The sequence below is a fragment of the Carcharodon carcharias genome, chromosome 3 (assembly GCF_017639515.1).
Source record: "Carcharodon carcharias isolate sCarCar2 chromosome 3, sCarCar2.pri, whole genome shotgun sequence".
In the NCBI taxonomy this organism is placed as follows: Eukaryota; Metazoa; Chordata; class Chondrichthyes; order Lamniformes; family Lamnidae; genus Carcharodon; species Carcharodon carcharias.
In genome coordinates, this window is record NC_054469.1 from 138,367,789 (window position 1) to 138,388,435 (window position 20,647).

The 20,647-nt window shown below is 39.5% G+C and overlaps 2 protein-coding genes and 1 long non-coding RNA gene across 5 annotated transcripts in view; 1 reads left to right on the top strand and 2 right to left on the bottom strand.

Moving 5' to 3' along the window:
* The window catches only part of pex1 (peroxisomal biogenesis factor 1), an 87,120-nt gene extending 83,660 nt beyond the window's left edge, over positions 1 to 3,460 (bottom strand). For all 3 annotated transcript variants that reach the window (XM_041183830.1, XM_041183829.1, XM_041183832.1), the window contains exon 1: positions 3,107 to 3,460. In XM_041183830.1, the coding sequence (XP_041039764.1) occupies positions 3,107 to 3,211 (105 nt within the window). In that variant the 5' untranslated portion in view covers positions 3,212 to 3,460. The remainder of the gene's footprint in view (positions 1 to 3,106) is intronic.
* rbm48 (RNA binding motif protein 48) lies at positions 3,386 to 20,246 on the top strand. Its single transcript, XM_041183833.1, has 5 exons — positions 3,386 to 3,653; positions 10,625 to 10,815; positions 11,996 to 12,141; positions 16,465 to 17,057; positions 18,341 to 20,246. The coding sequence occupies exons 1-5, from the start codon at positions 3,552 to 3,554 to the stop codon at positions 18,410 to 18,412; spliced, it is 1,104 nt and encodes a 367-aa protein (XP_041039767.1). The 5' UTR covers positions 3,386 to 3,551; the 3' UTR covers positions 18,413 to 20,246.
* Positions 12,408 to 18,425, bottom strand: LOC121275941. The gene is made up of 3 exons (XR_005942603.1): positions 18,305 to 18,425; positions 16,759 to 16,883; positions 12,408 to 12,786 (listed from the first exon to the last, which is right to left on the bottom strand). It is a non-coding gene; the product is annotated as an uncharacterized LOC121275941 (long non-coding RNA).
* Positions 20,247 to 20,647: the final 401 nt, after the last annotated feature.

Here is a 20,647-nt window from a genome sequence, read left to right on the forward strand (position 1 = left end):
CTTGCATCATTGAGCCTGAGATGGAAACATAGTGAGGATATGGTAGTGATTATGTCACTGAATTAGAGTCATGATCTAAAACTAGAGAAGAACTTAAGTTCAAATTTCACCATGGCAGTTTGTAAATTTAATTTTTTTCTACATAATAAATAGGAGTCTGTTGTGCCATTCAATAGATTACGGATGATCTGATTTTGACTCACCTCTATGAGAAGGATGAACAATCTATGGCTAACTAAAATTAAGGATCGTACATAATTGAAAGAAATATGGTAAAATGCTGTGAAGATTAGTGATAGCCCAGGTGATTTGGAAAATTTTGGAAACCAGCAAAGGATGATTTTTTAAAAAATTAAGGGGGAGAAATGAGAATTATTTCATTATGAGTAACAGGTGTAGGACTTTTGGCCCATTGAGCCTGTTCTGCCATTTGACAAGATCATGGCTAATCTGATTGTGGCCATAACTCAATTTTCTTGCTTGTCCCCCAAAACCCTTTAATGCCCTTACCAATCAAAATTCTGTCTAACTCAGCTCCTCCTCATTTCCATCTTAAATGGGAAATCCTTTATTTTTAAACTGCGCCCCTTAGCTCTAGATTCTGTTACAATTATGAGGTTTATAAGATGATTATTTTTAGGACAGTACCTTAAATTTAGGATAAATGAAAGGGGGGGGGGGGGCGGTCAAGTGACCTGTTCTGAATTCTGCCCAACAGTAAGCCTGGGTGCTTAATTGTCAGAGATCAAAGGAAGGCTTAAATTGCTTTACTGAGAACAAGCACAGTATTTATGTTTGAAGACAATGGCGGCAGTCTCTGAGTTTACAATGAGTCGACAATGAGTCTCGCAAAGTCCCAGAAAGATGTTGTTAGTATTGGGCTGTAAACAGTTGTGTTGTAGATTGTCCATTTACTTCTAGGATAAAAGGGAGTTGAGATCAAGGATAGCTAATTAGCATTTCTACTAGGATGCAAGGTTAATGTGTTGCACATTGCCATTGGGAAGCCATTTTGAGATTAGGTTACAGGCTTCCCTAAAAATCATTAACCATCACACAAAGGCAACAGAGGTTCTATGTGGTCAGCAGAGAGGAAAGGATGCTTGGCTTTGCGAGCTACCACAGCCAGATGCAAGAGGGAGATGGTCTCTAGTCAAAGAAATGCATCCTGCAGTCATCTAAGGGTTTCCAGGAGATTCATCCTGACATGGCCAGCAGGAAGAATCATCAGGACAGACTTTACTGCTGGAGCTGGATTTAAGGAACTTTCCAAAAACAGAGGAAAGCACCCGGAGACAGTCACTTGAGTTACGACTTGACAAAAATCAGGATACCAGAACACATTGCAAGCGGGGAGCAACTGTGGACTGTTTATTAAAAGGACTGTAATTCTGTGGAGAGTACGATGGGATATAAACATAAAAGTGGACTGTTACTCCCTGTAGTTTAAAGGAGAAGCTGCATACAAAAATAATGTTTAGTTATTGGTGTTATTATTCATCTGTTACAGTAAATTTTGAAATGTGAAATCTAGAGGTGTCATTCTTTCAGCTTTTAGCTAGAAGTTCAAATTTCTTTTTAAATGTCATCAGTGTCTATAGAGATTGTTGATAATTCCCCCACAAGAGGAAACATCCTCCCAGCATCAACCCGCTCAAGCATCCTCAGAATCTTATGTTTCAATAAGATCACCTCTCATTAATCTAAACTCTAATGAGTGTAAGCCCAACCTGCCTTTCCTCAAAAGATAACCCTTTCATCCTAGGGATCGACTTAGTGAACCTTTGCTGAACTGCTTCCAATGCAAGTATATACCTCCTTAAATAAGGAGATCAAACCTGTATACGGTACTGCAGGGGTGGTCCCACTAATTTGTCTCTCAGGCCAGGGTTCCCTGTGGTCAGGGCCTGAGCTGTTGCTTTTCAGTCTGTCACGATTGAGGTTCCAAACAATATTTAAACTATTTGATGATTGAAATATAGTAAATGTAATGGGGATGGATAAAAACTATTGGAGATCAAACAGAGTATATAGCATGTGGTATATTAAGGTATGTGGGTTGTATCATTAATACAGACACGCAAATGCGCATGGCTGGGAAATGGTCCCTCTGCAGTTGTGGCATCACCAAATACTGCCTTTTTAAAAAGTAAGGTTTATAAAAAACTGATATCAGTAAAAAAAAATGAAACCTTCAGATTATTGGCACGGACTTTCTGCGAAGCGGCAATTATCATCACATTGCCACTCCATTCATACTTTTCAACTCTGTTCCACATTTCTGGCTAGGTATTCTGAGCTCTGCTTCTTCAGAAATGCAGAGCATACAGTCCCACAAAAAAGCTTCATCACAGCAGCGGAGCACAGGGGGAGGACACGTCACATGCCCTTTTAACAGCACCAGCTGTTGTAAGGCAATTTTAAATGTCCGGTGTGAATGTTAGCAAACGGTGAATGGATGAATGTTGGTGAATGAATGAACAAGTGAATGGGCAGGGCGGGTGGTGTAAGTGGGTAGGATGGCATGTGGGTGAGGCAGCAGGTGGGTGGGGGTTCTAGATCAGTGAGTGATTGGGGGGGGGGGGGGGGGGGGTCAGTTGTATGGTTACCCAGGAGTCAGATGAGGATTTTCCTATCTAACATTGCCTGGGTAACTATCTAGGTAAGAACATTGGAACTGTCTGAAGTGTGAACTCAAGTGTGGAGTATGGGAATTGCGCACTAGAAGTTCAATCTTCCCCCGCAATTCCCAAGGAGGCCTGCATATTGGGACTTCTGAGGGATCCCGTGGCACCTCTTAGGTCATATGTCCGGTCTTCAACAATCCAGAGACTGGAAGATCTGGGCTAATGTAAATATCCAACCATTTCACCAATGTCCTTTTCCGGGAACGAAATCTGCCGTCCTTACCCAGTGAGGCCTATATGTGGATCTAACCCCACAACAACGTGGTTGACTATTAGCTCAGCTGACCTCTTAAATGGCCCAGGAAGTGGTCACTACCCATGGACCCATCACCACCACTTTTTTCAGGGAAACCAGGTGTAAGTAAGACAGTAGGGAGAAAGAGTAGAGAGAGAAGCTGCCATTTGGCGGCGGCCATCACCTCCTCCAGGTGAAGTTGCGACGCTCGCTGCGATGCCAGGTGCAGGAAGCAGTCCTTGGTGTTGCTGAGCCTGAGCTGCACACACACGGCTCCGACCCCCAGCATTCCGTCCACCGGCCCGGCCTCCCAATCGCACGCCGGCCCCACGCTAGCCAACGGTTCCGCGAGCAGAGCCTCGCGTCGCCCCCTCGATTATTCCGTTAGCCGCAGGATAGATTTGAATTCAACCTGCATTCCTGAAGTCAGGCATCCGCCAACTTCGAGATCACAAACTGATGGCTACCAAACCCTTTAATTGACATCTAACCGGACTATCACTTCCCGAGGAGAGGAATAGGGCGCCCAATAGGCGCTCAAGGGAGGCGGGGCTTCTCCAAAGGGTTGTGGAGTTGCGAGTCATCGAATGGTCGGTGTTTGATTGCGGTCGCCTGCTTTCCGGTTGAAGATGGCTGCCCAAGCTCCAGAGTTGTTGAAACACCATCAACAGGAAAATGTCTGTTTTACACGGCCCAAGTACCGAGAGGGTCGAAGGCTGAGAGCTGTTAAAGTAAGTATTGTCTGAGTATTTGGTGTTTGGTACAGTCTATGGGTGGGGCGAGCAATTGGCCCCAGTTTTTCAGTAATGGCTTCACGCTCAGCATAGAAAAAACTTGTGTCTCTGATTGAATTCAATATAACTTGAATAATGGTAGTTACAACATGGCTCCAAGGGGCCCTGGAAACATCTTGTGGAAAGTTGCGGATATTTTAGAGTTTTCTTGGGTCATCTCTGGAGATTATTTATCGTTTTCTCAAGAGATTGAGCCTTTCCGAATCTCATCTTTGTGTTGGAAAATGCTTCTTAATTTCACTATTAAATGACTAAGTTTGAATGGTAACATTTACTTTGTACTGGACTCCCCACAAAAGGAAATTGTTTCTCCGTCTTTTCTCAATCTGATCCCTTCATCTTTGCAAATCCCTTCGATCACTTTATAAATGTAAGAGAGTATAATCCTGGTCTCAATTTAACCCTCTAAACTCTGGAATAGTTTTGATCCTTCACCAGAGATTCACTGTCCTGGGCTGAAGTACAATTACTCAAGCAATCCGCTTGATCAGTACCTCAACATCCACCAACTTAGAAGGACAGAGGCTGCAGATGCATAGGAACACCACCACCTGCTAATTTCCCAACAAATCAAACACCATTCTGACTTGGAACTATTTTGCCATTCTTTCACTGTTGCTGGGTCAAAATCCTGGAACTCCATTCCTGACACCACTGTGGGTGTACCTACACCACATGGACCGCAATGGTTTAAGAAAGCAACTCGCCACCAACTTCTTAAGGGCAAATAGGGATGGATAACCAAAGTTGGCCTAACCAGCGATGCTCACATACCACAAAAGAAGAAGAAAAAATTGCTGTTGCTATGGGATCTGATGGTGACTTCCAGCTTCATTTTTTTTCTGCAGTGCAATTGATTCTGTACACCTATATCTTAATTTCCCTTGGTAATAGCATTATCAGTACATCATCTAACACGCTATCCATCAAGTAGCTTCTGGACTTAATTCTCCCAACACACACATTTCTGAACTTGGACATGCCAGGTTCGCCCTACCTACTTTAACTTTATCCCATCCCAGGACCCCTGGCTTTAAATGTTGATTCCCTCCTGTTGTTTTCTTGCTACCATTTGCTACCAGGATATCTGTATCCAAATAATACCTACATAAATGGGCCTATTTGCTGATGCCAAAACTAGATGGGCATTTGAGTTGTGAGGGGGATGCAAAGAGACTTCAGGGGGATTTAGACTGGCTAAGCAAGTGGACAAGAACATTGCAGATGGAATATAATGTGAAAAAATGGTAGGAAAAACAGAATGCAGTGTATTTCTTGAATGGTGAGAGATTGGGAAGTGTTGATGTCCAAAAGGATCTGGGTATCCTTGGTCATAAGTCAATGAAAGCTAAAATGCAGGTGCAGCAAGCAGTTAGGAAGGTAAATGGTATGTTGGCCTTTATTACAAGAGGATTTGAGTACAGGAGTAAAGATGTCTTGCTGCAGTTGGATAGAGCCTTGGTGAGACCGTACCTGGAGTATTACGAACAGTTTGGTCCCTACCATAGAGGGAGTTCAATGAAGGTTCACCAGACTAATTCCAGACCTCAACAGGTAGATGCAGGAAGGATGTTTCCCCTGTCTGGGGGCAGGTCTAGAACAGGAGACACAGTCTCAGAATAGGACGCCATTTAGGAATGAAATGAGCAGGAATTTCTTCACTGAGGGTGGTGATTCTTTGAATTCTCTACCCAGAGGGCCGTGGAGGCCAGTCATTGAGTATATTTAAGATGGAGATTGATAGATTTCTAGATATTAAAAATATCAACGGATTTGGGGATGTGGAGAATTGGCATTGAAGTAGAAGTTGCTCCTGTTTCCTATGTAGCTTAAGTTTTCCCTGTGTCTCTGTCTCACGTGTTTTTGGCTGCTGTCGAAGACCTGAGCCCATCAGTTCTATTTCTACTGTTTACTCTGTCACTTTTTGCTTTTCTCTTTACCCTGTTTAGACCCCTTGACCCTGTAGTCATGCATCATTTCTTTTCGCTTCCTTCAGGTACTCTGCTTTCCCAAATCCCTAACCCAAACCTTCAGTACTCCTTGAACTTCCTACCCTGGAGGCTTAACTCCTGCTGAGGTAAGTCTGCAACTTCCATCTGTGCCTCTCTTGGCATCCTCTGACGGACCGAGGGGCCCTTGTCACCAACTCTTTACATGAAGCAACCTCCAATTGTCCTACTCTCTCACTGACCTTTCTTCCCAGCAAACCTGCTGGGAGCTGTATTCCAATCACTTCCCTGTCCAACCTGCCCCTCCCAGAGCTGACTCTGTGGATTCTGCCAGTTGATTAGCTACAACACCTCTCTTCCCCTAGGATGTCCATTCACTTGTGAACACAAATTTATCATTTATGGACTCATTGTGGATGATTGCACCAACATCACGGCCTGAATGGAAACTTGACTGAAGTGTTGATGAAGCCTTCCCATCTGATTATAACTGCCACTTTTCCTTGTCCATACTGCTGCAATGATGGTATCACCAAATCACACATTGGTTTATACCCCTACTCTTTTGGCAATTGTTTAGTCTTATGAGCATTCTCGCCTCTCATATAAAATGTCACTCACTAACCACCCAACCAAGTACCATGTTAGTTTTTTGACCAAGATAGTTTCACTGGTTTCCTGTCTTCACAGGATTTTAACAGCACGGAAGGAGGCTATTCGGCCCATTGTGTCAGCACCGGCTCTTCAAATTATGATCTAGTGCCATTGCCCTGCCTTTTCCCTGTACCCATGCACATTGTTTCTATTCAAATAATAATCTAATGCCCTCTTGAATGCTTCGATTGAACCTGCCTCCACCATATTTCCAGGCAGTGCATTCCAGACCCGAACCACTTGTGTGAAAAAGTTTTTCTCACGTCACATTCGCTTCTTTTGCAAATTACTTTAAATCTGTGCCCACTAGTTCTTGATCCTTTTACGAGCAGGAACATCTCCCTATCTTCTCTGTCCAGCCCCCCTCATGATTTTGAATATCTCTATCAAATCTCCTCTTAGCCCCAACCTCTCCAGTCTATCCTCATAACTGAAGTTTCTCATTCCTGGAATCATTCTTGTAAATCTCTTCTGCTCTCTCTCCAAAGTGCTCACATCCTTCCTATAATGTGGCACCCAGGGCTGTACACAGTATTCCAGCTGAGGTCCAACGAGTGTCTTTTATAAATTTAGCATAACCTCGCTGCTTTTGTACCCTGTGCCCCTATTAATAAAGTCCAGATACAATATGCTTTATTAAGTGCTCTCTCCACCTGTCCTGCCACCTTCAATGATCTATGCACATATACACCCAAGTCTTTCTGCTCCTGCACCCCTTTCAAAATTTCACCCCTTATTTTGTATTGTTTGTCCATGTTCTTCCTACCAAAATGCATCACCTTACACTTTTCCACATTGAACTTCATCTGCCACCTATCTGCCCATTCCACCAACTTGTCAATGTCCTCTTGAAGTTCCACACCATCTTCCTCACAGTTCACAACACTCAAGCTTCGCTTCATCTGCAAACTTTGAAATTGTCCCCTACGCACCAAGATCTAGATCTTATATATATATATATCAGGAAAAGCAAGGGTCCCAATACTGACCCCTGCAGAACTCCACTACAAATCTTCCTCCAGCCTGAAAAATATCCATTGACCATTGCTCTCTGCTTTCTATTTTTCAACCAGTTTTGTATCCACGTTGCTACTGTCCCTTTTATTCCTTGAGCAATAACTTTTCTCACAAGTGTGGCACTGTATCAAATGCCTTTTGAAAGTTCATGTACAGCACATCAACAGCGTTCCCCTCATTGACCTTTTCTGTTACCTCTTCAAATAACTCCAAGTTAGTTAAATGCGATTTTCCCTTTAGAAATCCATGCTGGCTGTTCCTTATAAACCCATATTTTTCCATGTGACTACTAATTCTATCGCAAATAATTGTTTCTAGAATCTTGCCCACTACTGAACTTAAGCTGATTGTTCTGTAAATACTAGGCTTATCCTTACAACCTTTTTTGAACAAGGGCATGTTTGCAATTCTCCAGTTCTCTGGTACCACCCCCTGAGTCTAGGGAAGACTGAAAGATTATGGCCAGCGCCCCTGCAATTTCTACTCTCACTTCCTTCAATATCCTTGGACGCATCTCATGCAGTACCGGTAGCTTGTCAACTTTAAACACTGACAGTCTATTCAACACTCCCTCCTTGTCAATTTTGAACCCTTCTAGTGACAATTTCCTCTCCTCTCAACATGACCTGGGTAGCATCTACCTCCTTGGTAAAGACAGATGCAATTTAATACCTCAGCCATGGCCCCTTCATCAATGTGTAAATTCCCTTTTAGGTCCCTAATCGGCCCTACTCTTCCTTTTACCACCCCTTTACTATTTATATGTCTAGAAAACTTAGGGATTCTCCTTCATGTTGGCTGCCAGCCCATTCTTATAACCCCCCTTCGCTTCTCAAATATGCTTTTTCACCTCCCTCTGACCCTTCTGTATTCCTCTTGGTTCTCAATTATATTTTCTACCTGACACCTATCACACTTTTTCTTCTTTATCTTAATTTCAATCTCCTTTTCCATCCAGGAGCTCTGGATTTGTTTGCCTTACCTTTCCCTTTCAATGGAATGTACCTTGACTGTGCCCAAACCAATTCTTTTTTGAAGGTAGCCCATTGTTCAGCTGCAGTTTTTCCTGTCAATCTTCCATCCCTGTCTATCTGGCCCAGCTCCGTTCTTGCCCCATCAAAGTAGGCTCTTGTTAAGTTAATTTTTCTTACTCTGGATTGCCTGTCATCCTTTTCTATCATCATCCTAAAACATACAATACCATGATCACTTGTCTCCTAAATGTTCCCCCACTGACACTTGATCTACTTGGCCTACCTCATTTCTAAGAACCAGGTCCAACCGTGCATCTTTTCTTGTTGGATTGGACACATACTGCTGTAGGGAATTCTCCTGAACACAATCTAGGAACTTTTGTCCCTCTCCACCCTTTTAACTACCACTGTCGCAGTTGACATTCGAGCAGTTAAAGTCCCCCATTATAACTACTCTGATATGCCTGCATCTCTCTGTAATTTGCCTGAAGATTTGTTCTTCTACGTCCTTCTCACTATTTGACGGTTTATAGGCTACACCGAGCAATGTAATTGCACCCTTTTTGTTTCTTAGCTCTGGCCAAATTGATTCTTTCCTTGAACCCTCTGGGACACCCTCTTTCCACAGCACTGTAATGCTCTCCTTAACCAATACTGCCACCCCTCCTCCATTCCTTCCTTTCCTATCTTTTCTGAACACTTTGTACCTGGGAATATTTAACACCCAGTTCTGCCCTTCCTTGAGCCAGATCTCTGTTATCACAACATCATATTTCCACATGGCAATCTGCGCCATTAACTCCCCAATCCTATTTACTGTACTCCGCGCATTCACATATATGCATAGTAACCCTGATTTAGATTTTGTTATTTTCTCCCTTGCCCTGACTTTACCTATTAACTTACTATTCTCAATACTAGTGCTATCTGTCCCTCACAGTATTTTGTGCACCCTGGTATTCCTCGCTCATAGTTTATTGTCTCTGAATCAAGTGACAACTGACAACTTATCCTTGCTGATTTCAACCTCCATCTTGTCATGCTCTCTTTCCCCTGAGTTCACTGCCCTCCGAGGCTCCCTTAATTTCTCCATTTAAAGTTCCCAGCCTTCTCTGAGCTCATTTTGATCTTCAGTCCTGTTTCTTGCTTTCTCAACTCTAATCCCACTAAGTTGTTAATCGTCCAACTTCCCTTCTGGCTTTTCTGTTAGCTAACATTGTTAAAGTTCTCTCTCCTCAGGTACTGTCACCCCTCTTTTGAATCTGCCATTATCATCCCTCTACTCAAAAGAACAACCTTGGCTTCTCTGTCCATGCAAACTACCAGGCCATCTTCAATCTTCCTTTCTTCTCAATTCCTTGAATGTGCTGTTGCCTCCCAAATCTGTGCTCATCTTTCCTGCTCCTCCATGTTTGAATCGCCCCCCAATCAGACCCCGCCAAAAGTACTGAAATGGCTCTTATCAAAGTCACAAATGACTGTGACAAAGATAAACTCTCTCCTGATCCTTCTCAACCTATCTGCAGCCTTTGACATTGCTGATCACACCATCTTCCTCAAATGCCAGAAGTTGCTTTGTTTCCCCATCTGCCAACAGTAAGTGCTAACAGCCTCACTTTTGTTAAGTACAGCAAACTCTGGACTATAATCAAAAATGGCACTCAGTGCAATGTAAAAATACTAACTGTCAGAGAAGCTGACTTTCAGATGAGACTTTCAATCAAATCTGCCCTTTTCAGTTAGTTGTAAAAGATATAATGGCAGTATATGAAGAAGAGCAGAGGCGTTCTGGTAGCCATCAACCAAGGTCATCAGAACAGATTATTTTTTCATTTATCTTAGTGCTGTTTGTGGGGCCTTGCTGTGCACAAGTTGACTGCCCTACAATACACAATTGCTATACTTCATAAGTATTTTGCTAATTGTGAACCACTTTGGGCTGTCCTGTGGTTGTGAAAAGTACTTTATGAATAAAGGTTCATTCTTCTTTGCAAATTTATTACTTGGTTGTGCTCATTCTAGGTGGAGCATGCTGAGTATTGTACAACAAGATCAATTCAATACCTAAAGCAAAAATGTAACGTATTTGGAGTGTAATATTGACTTTCACAGGATAATGTAAGAATACTGGTTAAACACAGTAATGTTAAACATTATTTATCAGATATTAAAGAAAAACTCCTGGAAATATAAATAATGTTGGCTTCTGTTCTGTTGTCTGACCACGTTATCAGTTTAAAGCAATGCAGTAACATTAGCAATTATTAGGTCAGCAGCTTTGTTTTCCTCACAATAATGTTTCACAATGATCTAGGTGTACACTATAAATCTGGAATCAAGACACCTGCTAATACAAGGAGTGCCAGCTGTGGGAGTCATGAAGGAGCTGATTGAACTCTTTGCTTTATATGGAATCATTGAAGAGTATTCTGTGTTGCATGAGTACCCAGCTGAGGAGTTCACAGAAGTTTATCATATTAAATACCAAAGATTACAGAATGCGAGGTAATGAACTAGGATCATTTATTGGTGTGAAAACAGTTAAGTATGTTTTGTTTTGTACCTTAATCACAGTTAAATTATTTTTGTTATGAACTTACTTTGGCTTATCTCCTAATGAAGTAACAAATTATCAGTTTTATTTTTATTTAAGTGTCTGAGTCATTCAAAGTGAAGTACATTTAAGAATACTATACAAAATGCTTTTTCATTCAAGGCAGTAAATTGGACACTGGGTGGTGTGCAACCTTAGTCTGTGGTTCAGTCTTGCCTATAACCTAAAATTTCATATTTGAAATCTTACAGGTAAAAGATATGCTGTCGGTAGTTGTGTGAATCAAATTTACATCATTTTAAATGAAATATAGCTAGATGTCATTATGACGAATGTAGCATCTCCCAGGTACAAGCAAAATCCATTTGCCAAATAATTTAGAGTTACTACATTTTTCTCTGCTACTTTGTACAATTAATGTACAAGGTTGATAAAATTCAATTTCAAATCTCTGGTAATTTTAACCATATCTTTAGTCCAACTGGGAGTCTTGCAACAAGATAGGGAGGCAATGGCGTAGTGGTATTGTCGCTGTAATCCAGAAACCCAGTGTAATGCTCTGGGGTTCAAATCCTGTCACGGCAGATGGTGGAATTTGAATTCAGTAAAAATGTGGAATTAAAAGATGACCGTGAAACCATTGTGGATTGTTGTAAAAACCCATCTGGCTCACTAATGTCCTTTAGGGATCTGTCGTCCTTACCTGATCTGGCAATATGGTTGAGACTGAAATGCCCTCTGAACAGGGGCAATTAGGGATGGGCAATAAATGTTGATCCAGCCAGCAACGCCCACACACCCCATAAATGAATTTTAAAAATGAAAATTGTGCAAGTGTGCAATTGTATTTTGTATTGTATTTTGACTCTTAAAACACTTCTTTTAAGACACTTCTTAAAATTCTATATTTTTAGTTGTTCTTGGCTATTTAAAAATATTTTGTTTTTGTAGAAATGTTACTGGGTAATAAATAATCTGGACCGAGGAATAGATAAATGTGATTTTTCCTGAAAATACAATTTCATACAATCATTTCTGTATTTTATTTTTCTATAAACAAAGTTCACTTTCAGAAAGTGTACTCTAATGCTTAAGAACAGTATTTAACTATATGTTTAAACCATTTCTCAGAATAGCAAAACGCAAACAGGATGAGCGAAGTTTCTTTGGTAGCTTGCTTCATGTGTGTTATGCCCCAGAGTTCGAAACAGTGGAGGATACCAGAGAAAAATTAAAAGAGAGGAGAAGGTACATAATAAGAGCAACAAGTAACAAAGGTTTGTTCACAGAATTCTTTTTCATTTATGTAACTTCCCTTTTGTCATCTTAAAACAAAGCCAAAAAGTAGTTTATTTATTTCTTAACATGAAAATGTAGTTAGTCTTTTCAATTTATAAAGAACACATTAATCTTTCCATTGCAAAGCATTAAAGTTTGCATACTTCAGACATTCTGAATACAATTATAGGTATTCCAGTGCTAAAAATAAAAAGTTGTTATATCTATTGTTTTCAATATTTGGAAGTGTCATATGCAAGTGTAACGCTCAGCTCAAGTACTATATTCATGAAATGATAACAACTGAAGAGTTAGCAGTGAAAATTAACATTTTTTGTTGATTTCCAGGACCAGCTGTTGTTCTACAAACTTCCTTCAGCAACAGCAAGTAATGTGTAAATTAATTCAATGTTTCTTTTCACAGCACTTGCAATTGTGCCATCTAAGAGAGCACCCTAGCAGTAGAGTAATACACTATGGCATGTTTTATGGTCTAATACATTTTCTGACTTATCAAGAGCAATTCAGGAGATCCAGAAGTGCAGAGATGTTCTTTTTGGAGCAAATGGGCAGATGCACTTGGCCACATCTAGATAGGGTAGAGCAGTTTTTTCCAATCCTCTGAACTCTCAAAATTTAAAATACTGTAACCAACAGAGGAAAGTTTATGTGCATAAATGTAAAGATAATTAGTTTAGAATTTGCATGCTGTAAAATTGCTGACCATGTTTTAGATTTCATCGTATTGGGTTCATTTGTGGTTTTTTGCCCTCCTTCCTGTCTCTTTTCTGATGGTTTTGACTTCTTGCTAGGATACAGAATTACAAACAACAGTCTCCTGATGGATAGCAAAGGGGACAAAAAAAACTTTTTTTCCTTCCCTAACTCCTTCCCCAGTTGACTAGGTTTAAAAAAACAGTGAAACTGAAATCGATGTAGTCTCTATGGCTCCATCCAATATCTAAAGCAGCCTGTAATCCAGGACTGTTCAAAATGTTTATCTTAGTGTACCAATTACTAAATATAATGGAGGCCCATGGCCTATAGATAAACAATTACAAAACAAAGCACTGAATTCTGGTATCACTTCAGTTTGGAATATAAAACTTTTAAGGAAGTTTTTTAAAAAAAAATAGATGCACAATGCTTTTTGTCTCCTAATCTTACAAGGATGCTAACTTCTTTTGTATAATGGCATTTGAAATAAAATGTTACATTTGTTATTTCAAGACTAACAGCTACTTTCCTACTCTTAAATTCGAAGCACATTAATCAACATGCATTAGTTGTTTGGTGGTACAGAACTTTGAGTGTTGTTGAAAAAAAAGACTTGCTGTCAAAGGTTTTCATCTGGATTCTGCACGAATACCAATAGTAAAGGGAACAACAATTTATACTGCATGAGAAGAGAGTGCTTGGTTGGCAAGTGGACTCTGGTCAAGGCATTGCCATGGGGAACGAACCAGGCACTGGATTGTGGCACTGAAATTCTGATATGTCGATGACACGTTTGCTATATTTGAATCCGCAGCTGCATGTAAGAGCTTCCTTAAGTCTTAATGGGCTCCATCGTGGGCTTAAATTCATCTTTTGAAATGGAGCAGTCAAAAGAACTCCCTTTCCTCAATGTGCTAGTTCAGAAATCTGCCAGTGGGTTTTCTACTACTATCTACCACAAGCCTACCTTCACTGATCAATATATGTGTTGAGATTCTTACAGTTCCACTATAAGACTGATCTTACTGGCAGCCTCGTAAATACAGCCCAAGCCATTTACATACCATGCAAGCTTGATGATGAAATTGGATGCATCAAAGCCATCCTGCAAGATAATGGTTACTCTAATCAGATCAATGCTTGCTGTATATTGCGCAAACTCATGAATGGGCCTAAGGCCGCCACATTCAGTCTTGAAAAGTGCTCACTCTACCTCAGATTACCCTGGAAGGGTAAGATGTCTCAAAAATTTGAGGTGAAGCTAATCATTTCACACTGTTATTGTGCAGTAGCAACATAAGTAGCATTCTCCACCAACAGGATGCTGCTGTCAAATCAAAAAGATGTTCTGCCTATTACAAATGAGTAATATTATATATGAATTTCAGTGCCGGTATGATGCCAGGTATGTAGGCTGTACGTCCCAAGCAATTGTATCAAGCAGCACGTCCTTTCGGATGCTTGCAACAGGCAAAGTACAGAGCGTACCCAACTAGCCAGTGCTTGCAAAACTCAGCAGTGTCCAATATTAGATGTGATTCCGCGATTGGACAACACTTGCCAAACAATCCAGATTGTGCCAAGAATTACACAGAAAACCAATTTATTATCAGTCGGGCTCGCAATGTAATTCATTTACGTATACTAGAGCCACATATATTCACACACAGGTCCCGGTCCTTTGCAGACAGAAGGAGCATGTCCATACATTGCATCTTTTCCAACTAAATAATAGCTTGTGAGACAACCATTCCCTGGTCAAGGCATTACCATGAGATGAACCAGTCAGAGTTGACCTGCCTGTTTTGAATTTGAACAAAAAGTTTAGCAGTTAAGTGTTCCCTGGTGCATTCTCCATGGCAATGCCTCTAACAATCAGAGTTTGCTTGCCAATCAACCAGCACCCTCTTCTCGTGCAGTATAAATTGTTGCTCCCTTTACTAAAATATTCTGATGAGTGCAAGATGAAAAGGTTTGACAGAATGCCTCTTTTTTTCAGTAACAAGCATTAAATGTATTTTAGTGTTTAGTATAATAAGCTCATTTGCTTTGGGTTAAATTGAGAGCTTGAAATTATTTTTAATATTTTGTAAAATGTTAGATTTCTGTTCTGATAAAATGTCATCCATACCTGGAAATGTAAACCAGTGAGGAGGATGGTTACAGCCTTCAAGAGGACACGTGGCTGATACAGCAGATGATATTTAACTCCAGCGTGGAATGAGAGACAATATAAACTAAATGGTACAATTTTAGAGGATCCAGGATAAAAGAGACATGGTGATATGTGTATGCAAGTCTTTTAAGGTGGGAGGACAAGTTGAGAAGGCTGTTAAAAAGACATACAAAATCCTTGGTTTTATAAATAGAAATAGAGTGAAAAAGCAAGAAAGCCTGGCTAAATCTTTATAGAACACTGATTAGGCCACAGCTGGGGTATTGTGGCCAATTCTGGGCGTTACACTTTAGGAAGAATGTCAAGACCTTGGGGTGCAAAGATGATTTATTGGAATGGTACTTAGGATAAAAGATATTACAGGAGCAACTGCGTTCTTCTCCTTAGAGCAGAGAAGTTTAAGGAGATTTGATAGATCTGCAAAATCATGAAGGATTTTGACAAGAGTAAATAAGGAGGAACTGCTTCCAGTGGCAGGAAGTTTGGTAACCAGAATAAACAGATTTAAGATAACTGGCCATAAAACTTGAGGTGACTTGAAGGAAAAAAAATATTCAATGAGTTGTGATCTGAAATGCACTGCCTGAAAGGTCATGGAAGCAGTTTCATTAATAACTTTCAAAGAGAAAAGAATAAATACTTGAATGGGAAAATCTATCGGCAATCGGTAGCGGGACTAATTGTGTACTTCTTATATGTGATAGGTCGTATGTCTGCCTTCTCTATTATATCATTCTATGATTCTGATTATGAGTAACACTATTTTAATCCACGAAATTAACAAATAGAGTGTATTAAATTAGCTGTAAGAAAAGGGAAGAATTTGCATTCATGCACCACCTCAATGTCTCAATGCACTTCACAGCCAATGAAGTGCTTTTGAACGATAGACATTGGCTGCTTAGTTTCAAATATTACAACAATTTGCACAAAAGATCCCATAAATAGCAATGAGAACGATCAGATGGTGTCTTATGGTGATGTGGTTGAAGGATAAATATTGGCCAGGATGTTGGGTAGAACTCGTCAAAAGAATGCCACAGGAACTTTTACATCCACTTGAGAGGGCTGAAGGACCTTGGCTTAACATCTCCCCCCTGTATTGCACTCCAGCTTTGGTTTAGATTCTGTACTCCAATCCTGGAATAAGGCTCAAATCTACCAGGTACCAACTGTTAAGAGTGCTACAGCTGAGCTTTAAAATCCTTAATCTAATGAGAATAGTGAACCTATGGTGTTTCAGTTTATGTTGAAGTACAACAGTGACAATTTTTACCATACTATCTTGTGTTGTGATATGCTACTATTTCACGATGAAGCTTGTCATTCATGTTGCATATACAGTATGATTGTACATATCTGAGGAAACTTATATTAGCCAACTTAAAAACAAGTATTTATTTATACTTTTTCACATTTGTCCTTTTAGATATAGACCTGTGCAAGGCAGAAAAGAAAGTTGGAAATCCAGTCACATTACCAAATATCGCAAGGGAAAAATATGAGCATTGTGAAAGTTTGGAACCCAACCAGCAAGAGTGGAATACAGGTTCCATGTATGGTTACCCAATGTTATTGCCTCCACCACAACCAATCAATCAAGTATCTTCATCCATATCAAGGGTCAGACAAGAATATTCTCAAATATCTTCATCACATGGAATAATACCGAAAGACATTCCTCTTTATACAGAAAACTCATCATGTTTTGAATCTGAATTACCTTGTTTTCACAACCAGCATTTGGACAAATCTTCTGATTCTAAGGAGTCTCGGACTTCAGAAAGAGAAAGCCGGGTCCCTAATGTTAGGACTTGTGTCTCCAGATTTGTTCCCAGGATAGCTCAACTGCAGGACAGGAAGAAAATAAATCAACAAATGAACATTAATATATTTGATGGATTGGATACAGATAGTACTACTGTGTTATTAGGACCAAAACTTCCGGAAATGCCAAAGGTGGACATGGGGGATAATTCCTTAAATGTCTCTGCTACTTTGATCAGAAATAAACTTACAGAGGTATGCTTTATACAATGTTAAGCCTATGGTAGAATATTGGGAACAAGATAGCAAAATGTGATGAGAACAATGTCGTGGAATCTCCTCCTTGGGCACAGCCTGAAAGTTAGGGACTCAAAAATGCACTCATTCTCACATTGATAATGCCATTACTGATTTGCACTCAATTTTCCTGCAAATCTAAATAGAACATACCTTAACATAAAATGGACGTAAAGCAGCATACACAATCGGGTCACAAGGAAAAGGCCAAACTCGCACTGCATCTTTCCTCTTTGAGTTGGAACTTTAACGTTTATACTTAATCAACCATCATTCATACACATTAGGCACAGCATGTTTAAGAACCTTCAATCAGGGAAGCTTTTAAATTTCAGAATGACTTGAAGTGATGCCATAAAAATCCATTCAGGAAACATAGAGCTGATTTCTGTAAGGATTTTTTTTTTTTTAAAGCTGCTCAATTAAAGGCAGTAAAATGTCAGAAGAATTACCCTTGCTTTCTCTTGTGCCTGAAACTTTGACTGCAATTTGGAGAGCCACTGAGCAAGAGCAATTGTGGAAATGCACTTATGAAGCTATAATTTCTAGAGCAGGGCCATTACTGTAGCCAAAGATGTATTTGGGCAGAGGGATCAATAATCCAATTGTAAAAAATCAAAGAGATTTGGGTGTATTGCACTTACGAAGGTAAAATATCCAAATCTTCATATTTGATTTGTCTGCACCCAGATTGCTCATGCATATACACACACACATACAAACTTTCAGGCTTATTTGCACAGATTGGGGGGGTAATCATCAACATGGACTTATTGGGATGAATGGCCTTTTCCATGTTTTAACTACCATTTTAAGATCTAAATGAAAATCTTACAGTGCTTTATTTTTACGTAGCAAAAGAGGTTTGAAAACTGGTTTAACTGTGGTTTTCCCATGTGACAAGTTCTCCCCTTTTTCCCGAAAAGCAAGCACCAAGTGGCACATGGGCATTTCCATCCAGGCAGAGAGAGAGCGAGGAGGCTAGTGTTCTGAAATAGTGTTCAGGAGTTGCTGCTCCATAATGGTTAGTTTACGAATGGAGTAGGCAGAGACCTGGAAACAAACTACTTGCTTGTGGTTTTTTAAGCAAGAGCCTGATTGGTGAACCTGAAAAGCTCATTTAAAAAGAATAATTAAGATATATTGGCACTCTGAATATTTTGTTTAAAACTAACATGTTGGAAAAAAAATTGATGAGAGTTTACCATTTAAAAGATATTTTTTCTTGTTGCTTTCACAAGGTGTTGTCCGTTTCTACAACAGAAGCTGAAGTATCACAAATAAAACCACCAAAGCAACGTCGAAGAATCTAAAGTTGAACTCCCTGAAAGATGAAAAGAAGAATGGTCTTGCTATCATAATATCTTGTCACATCTCAAACACTTCACATACAATGTATCACTTTGAACAGAAGTAGCTCTTGCTATGTAGGCAAAGACACCAGCCCATTTTATGCAGAAGATGACTGACTCCACAAAGACCACAGATGAATTGAGATGAACAATAACAATTTTGAGTTAGGAGAGGAGGGTTGCCCACAGATATCGACAGAGCTTCCACTTTTCAAACAGCACTATGTGATCTTTAATGTCTGCTAGAACAGGCAGAAGCAGCTTCGATTCAGTGTCTCATCAGAAGTATCATATCTTCACCAACACAGCAAACCTTCAATAATGCCCTGGAATGTCAGCTTAGATAATGTATTCATTTCCAACACTCTACCAATTGGTGTAATGAGGCCATACTTAGAAAATTAGAGTGTATGCAATAAAAGGAGTTTAACATAAATTCAGAATGGTGAACATAATGAAGAACAAAGAAAAACATATAAAGAGAGAACCAAAGGCACAAAGTGCATGTAAGGTGCATATAGAAGAGAGCGAGATGGTGGGTAACAACATGAAAAAAAAAATCGTGCACCAATACAAAAGCAAGAAAATGTTTGCAGTTATACAGAGTGAAAGACATACAAGAGGAAGAGGTTGCTTTCTTGAAGATAGGCACATTTTCATTTCAGCATAGAAGCCAGTGTCACTGGAGATAGCTGCATTTTAAAACAACCAAAACAGAGAACCTTTATTTTTTACCCCGAAACTGCTAATGAGTTTAGAAATGTATACACATTTTTTTTTGCTAATTGTGTGATTTTCCCATAACCTTCTAAAATAGATATGGGTCAGTGAAATGGATCGTTTGCTGATGGGAGAGAAGAACTGGTTTAATGGATTGAAAAATGTGTATATGTTTATTATTTGTTCTTAGGATATGGGTGATATTGGTAAGGTGGCATTTACTGTCCATCCTTAGTTGCTAGTTGCCATGCATATGTGGTGGTGAGCCTTCCTGAATGGCTGCAATCCTGTGGTGATAGTCATTTACAATAGGGAATTATAGAATATCAACTTGGTGCCAGTGAAGGAATTAGGATATGTGCCCAGTGGGGATGGTGGAGAGCTTAGAACTGATAGTGTTTAATGAATTTGTTGTATTTATTCATGGTGATAGAGTTCAGAGAGGTTTTTTAATGAAATATTAGAATACACAATTGTAAATATACTAGTGGATCTCCAGTGACTTTGCTTATATTATTCTCTCTGTTGTGCCTGTATCATTCTCATGTAGCTAATGGTGAATCTGTTGCGATTACGTTTTTTTGAGTTTTTTTTTGTGCACCTGTCGGTTTTTCTTTATGCATTCTTTAAGGTGGGGAGAGATATGTATCAAACATTTAGAGTAATAATGGAAAGTAACAGGATAGAGAACATATTTTAGCAGTCTGTGTTCCTATAGTAATTTTGCTTTTGCACTCTAGTAGAGGTACTGATTTGCAGGCCATGTGCTTTTATTCCCATTTTTTTTAACTGAACGTTATTAGCATTTCCTGTGTAGAGATTGAGCAGCAACTAATGTCGCATTGCTATCTGAAATAGACAACTCTAGATACTGATTTTCATAGGCACTCAATAAGAAATGAAATTTCTGTGCCAACCTGTATTCCAAACCCAAATGACCACTAAATTTGTCATTCAGTCTAATGTAATTGTGACTTGTGCATATGATTTTTATTAAATTAATGTATTAATGCTTGGTCACTAGAAAAATATACACTGAAAATTGCCTTTGAATAATAAAAAATCATTGTTAAAATAGAAATTATTTTTGGACTTGTTTTCCTTTTAGGTAGACTCTATTACAACCAATTCAATAGATAATTTAGCAGTACTATTTTAAAATATGATGCTGCCACTCTAAAATATTGCATACATTTATTTGGAAATAGAATTCTTGCAGTGCAGCTTTTGAACATTTTTTCCAAATTAAATAATTAGTAACAAAGTACTTTTGTATGATCACCTGAGGTTTTTTAATATCCAGTAAGTATAACTAAACCAGAAGCACTCTTCTGGAAAATGACACTTCAAACATTCCTAAGAATTATTGCAGGTTATTGTTGCACCCAGTTTCAGTTCATATTCATACCATCTAAAGCTGATTAAAAATTTAAAAATTAGACAGGATTTTGTAGATTTGTCTTACTTGCCTTGGCT

What these genes read in the sequence shown, in the direction of transcription:
- rbm48 (XM_041183833.1), top strand. Translation starts at nt 3,552, where the DNA reads ATGGCTGCCCAAGCTCCAGAGTTGTTGAAACACCATCAACAGGAAAAT. An exon ending in CAAAGATTACAGAATGCGAG is followed by an intron (nt 10,816 to 11,995) that starts GTAATGAACTAG and finishes ACCATTTCTCAG; the next exon opens with AATAGCAAAACGCAAACAGG. An exon ending in AAGAGCAACAAGTAACAAAG is followed by an intron (nt 12,142 to 16,464) that starts GTTTGTTCACAG and finishes TTGTCCTTTTAG; the next exon opens with ATATAGACCTGTGCAAGGCA.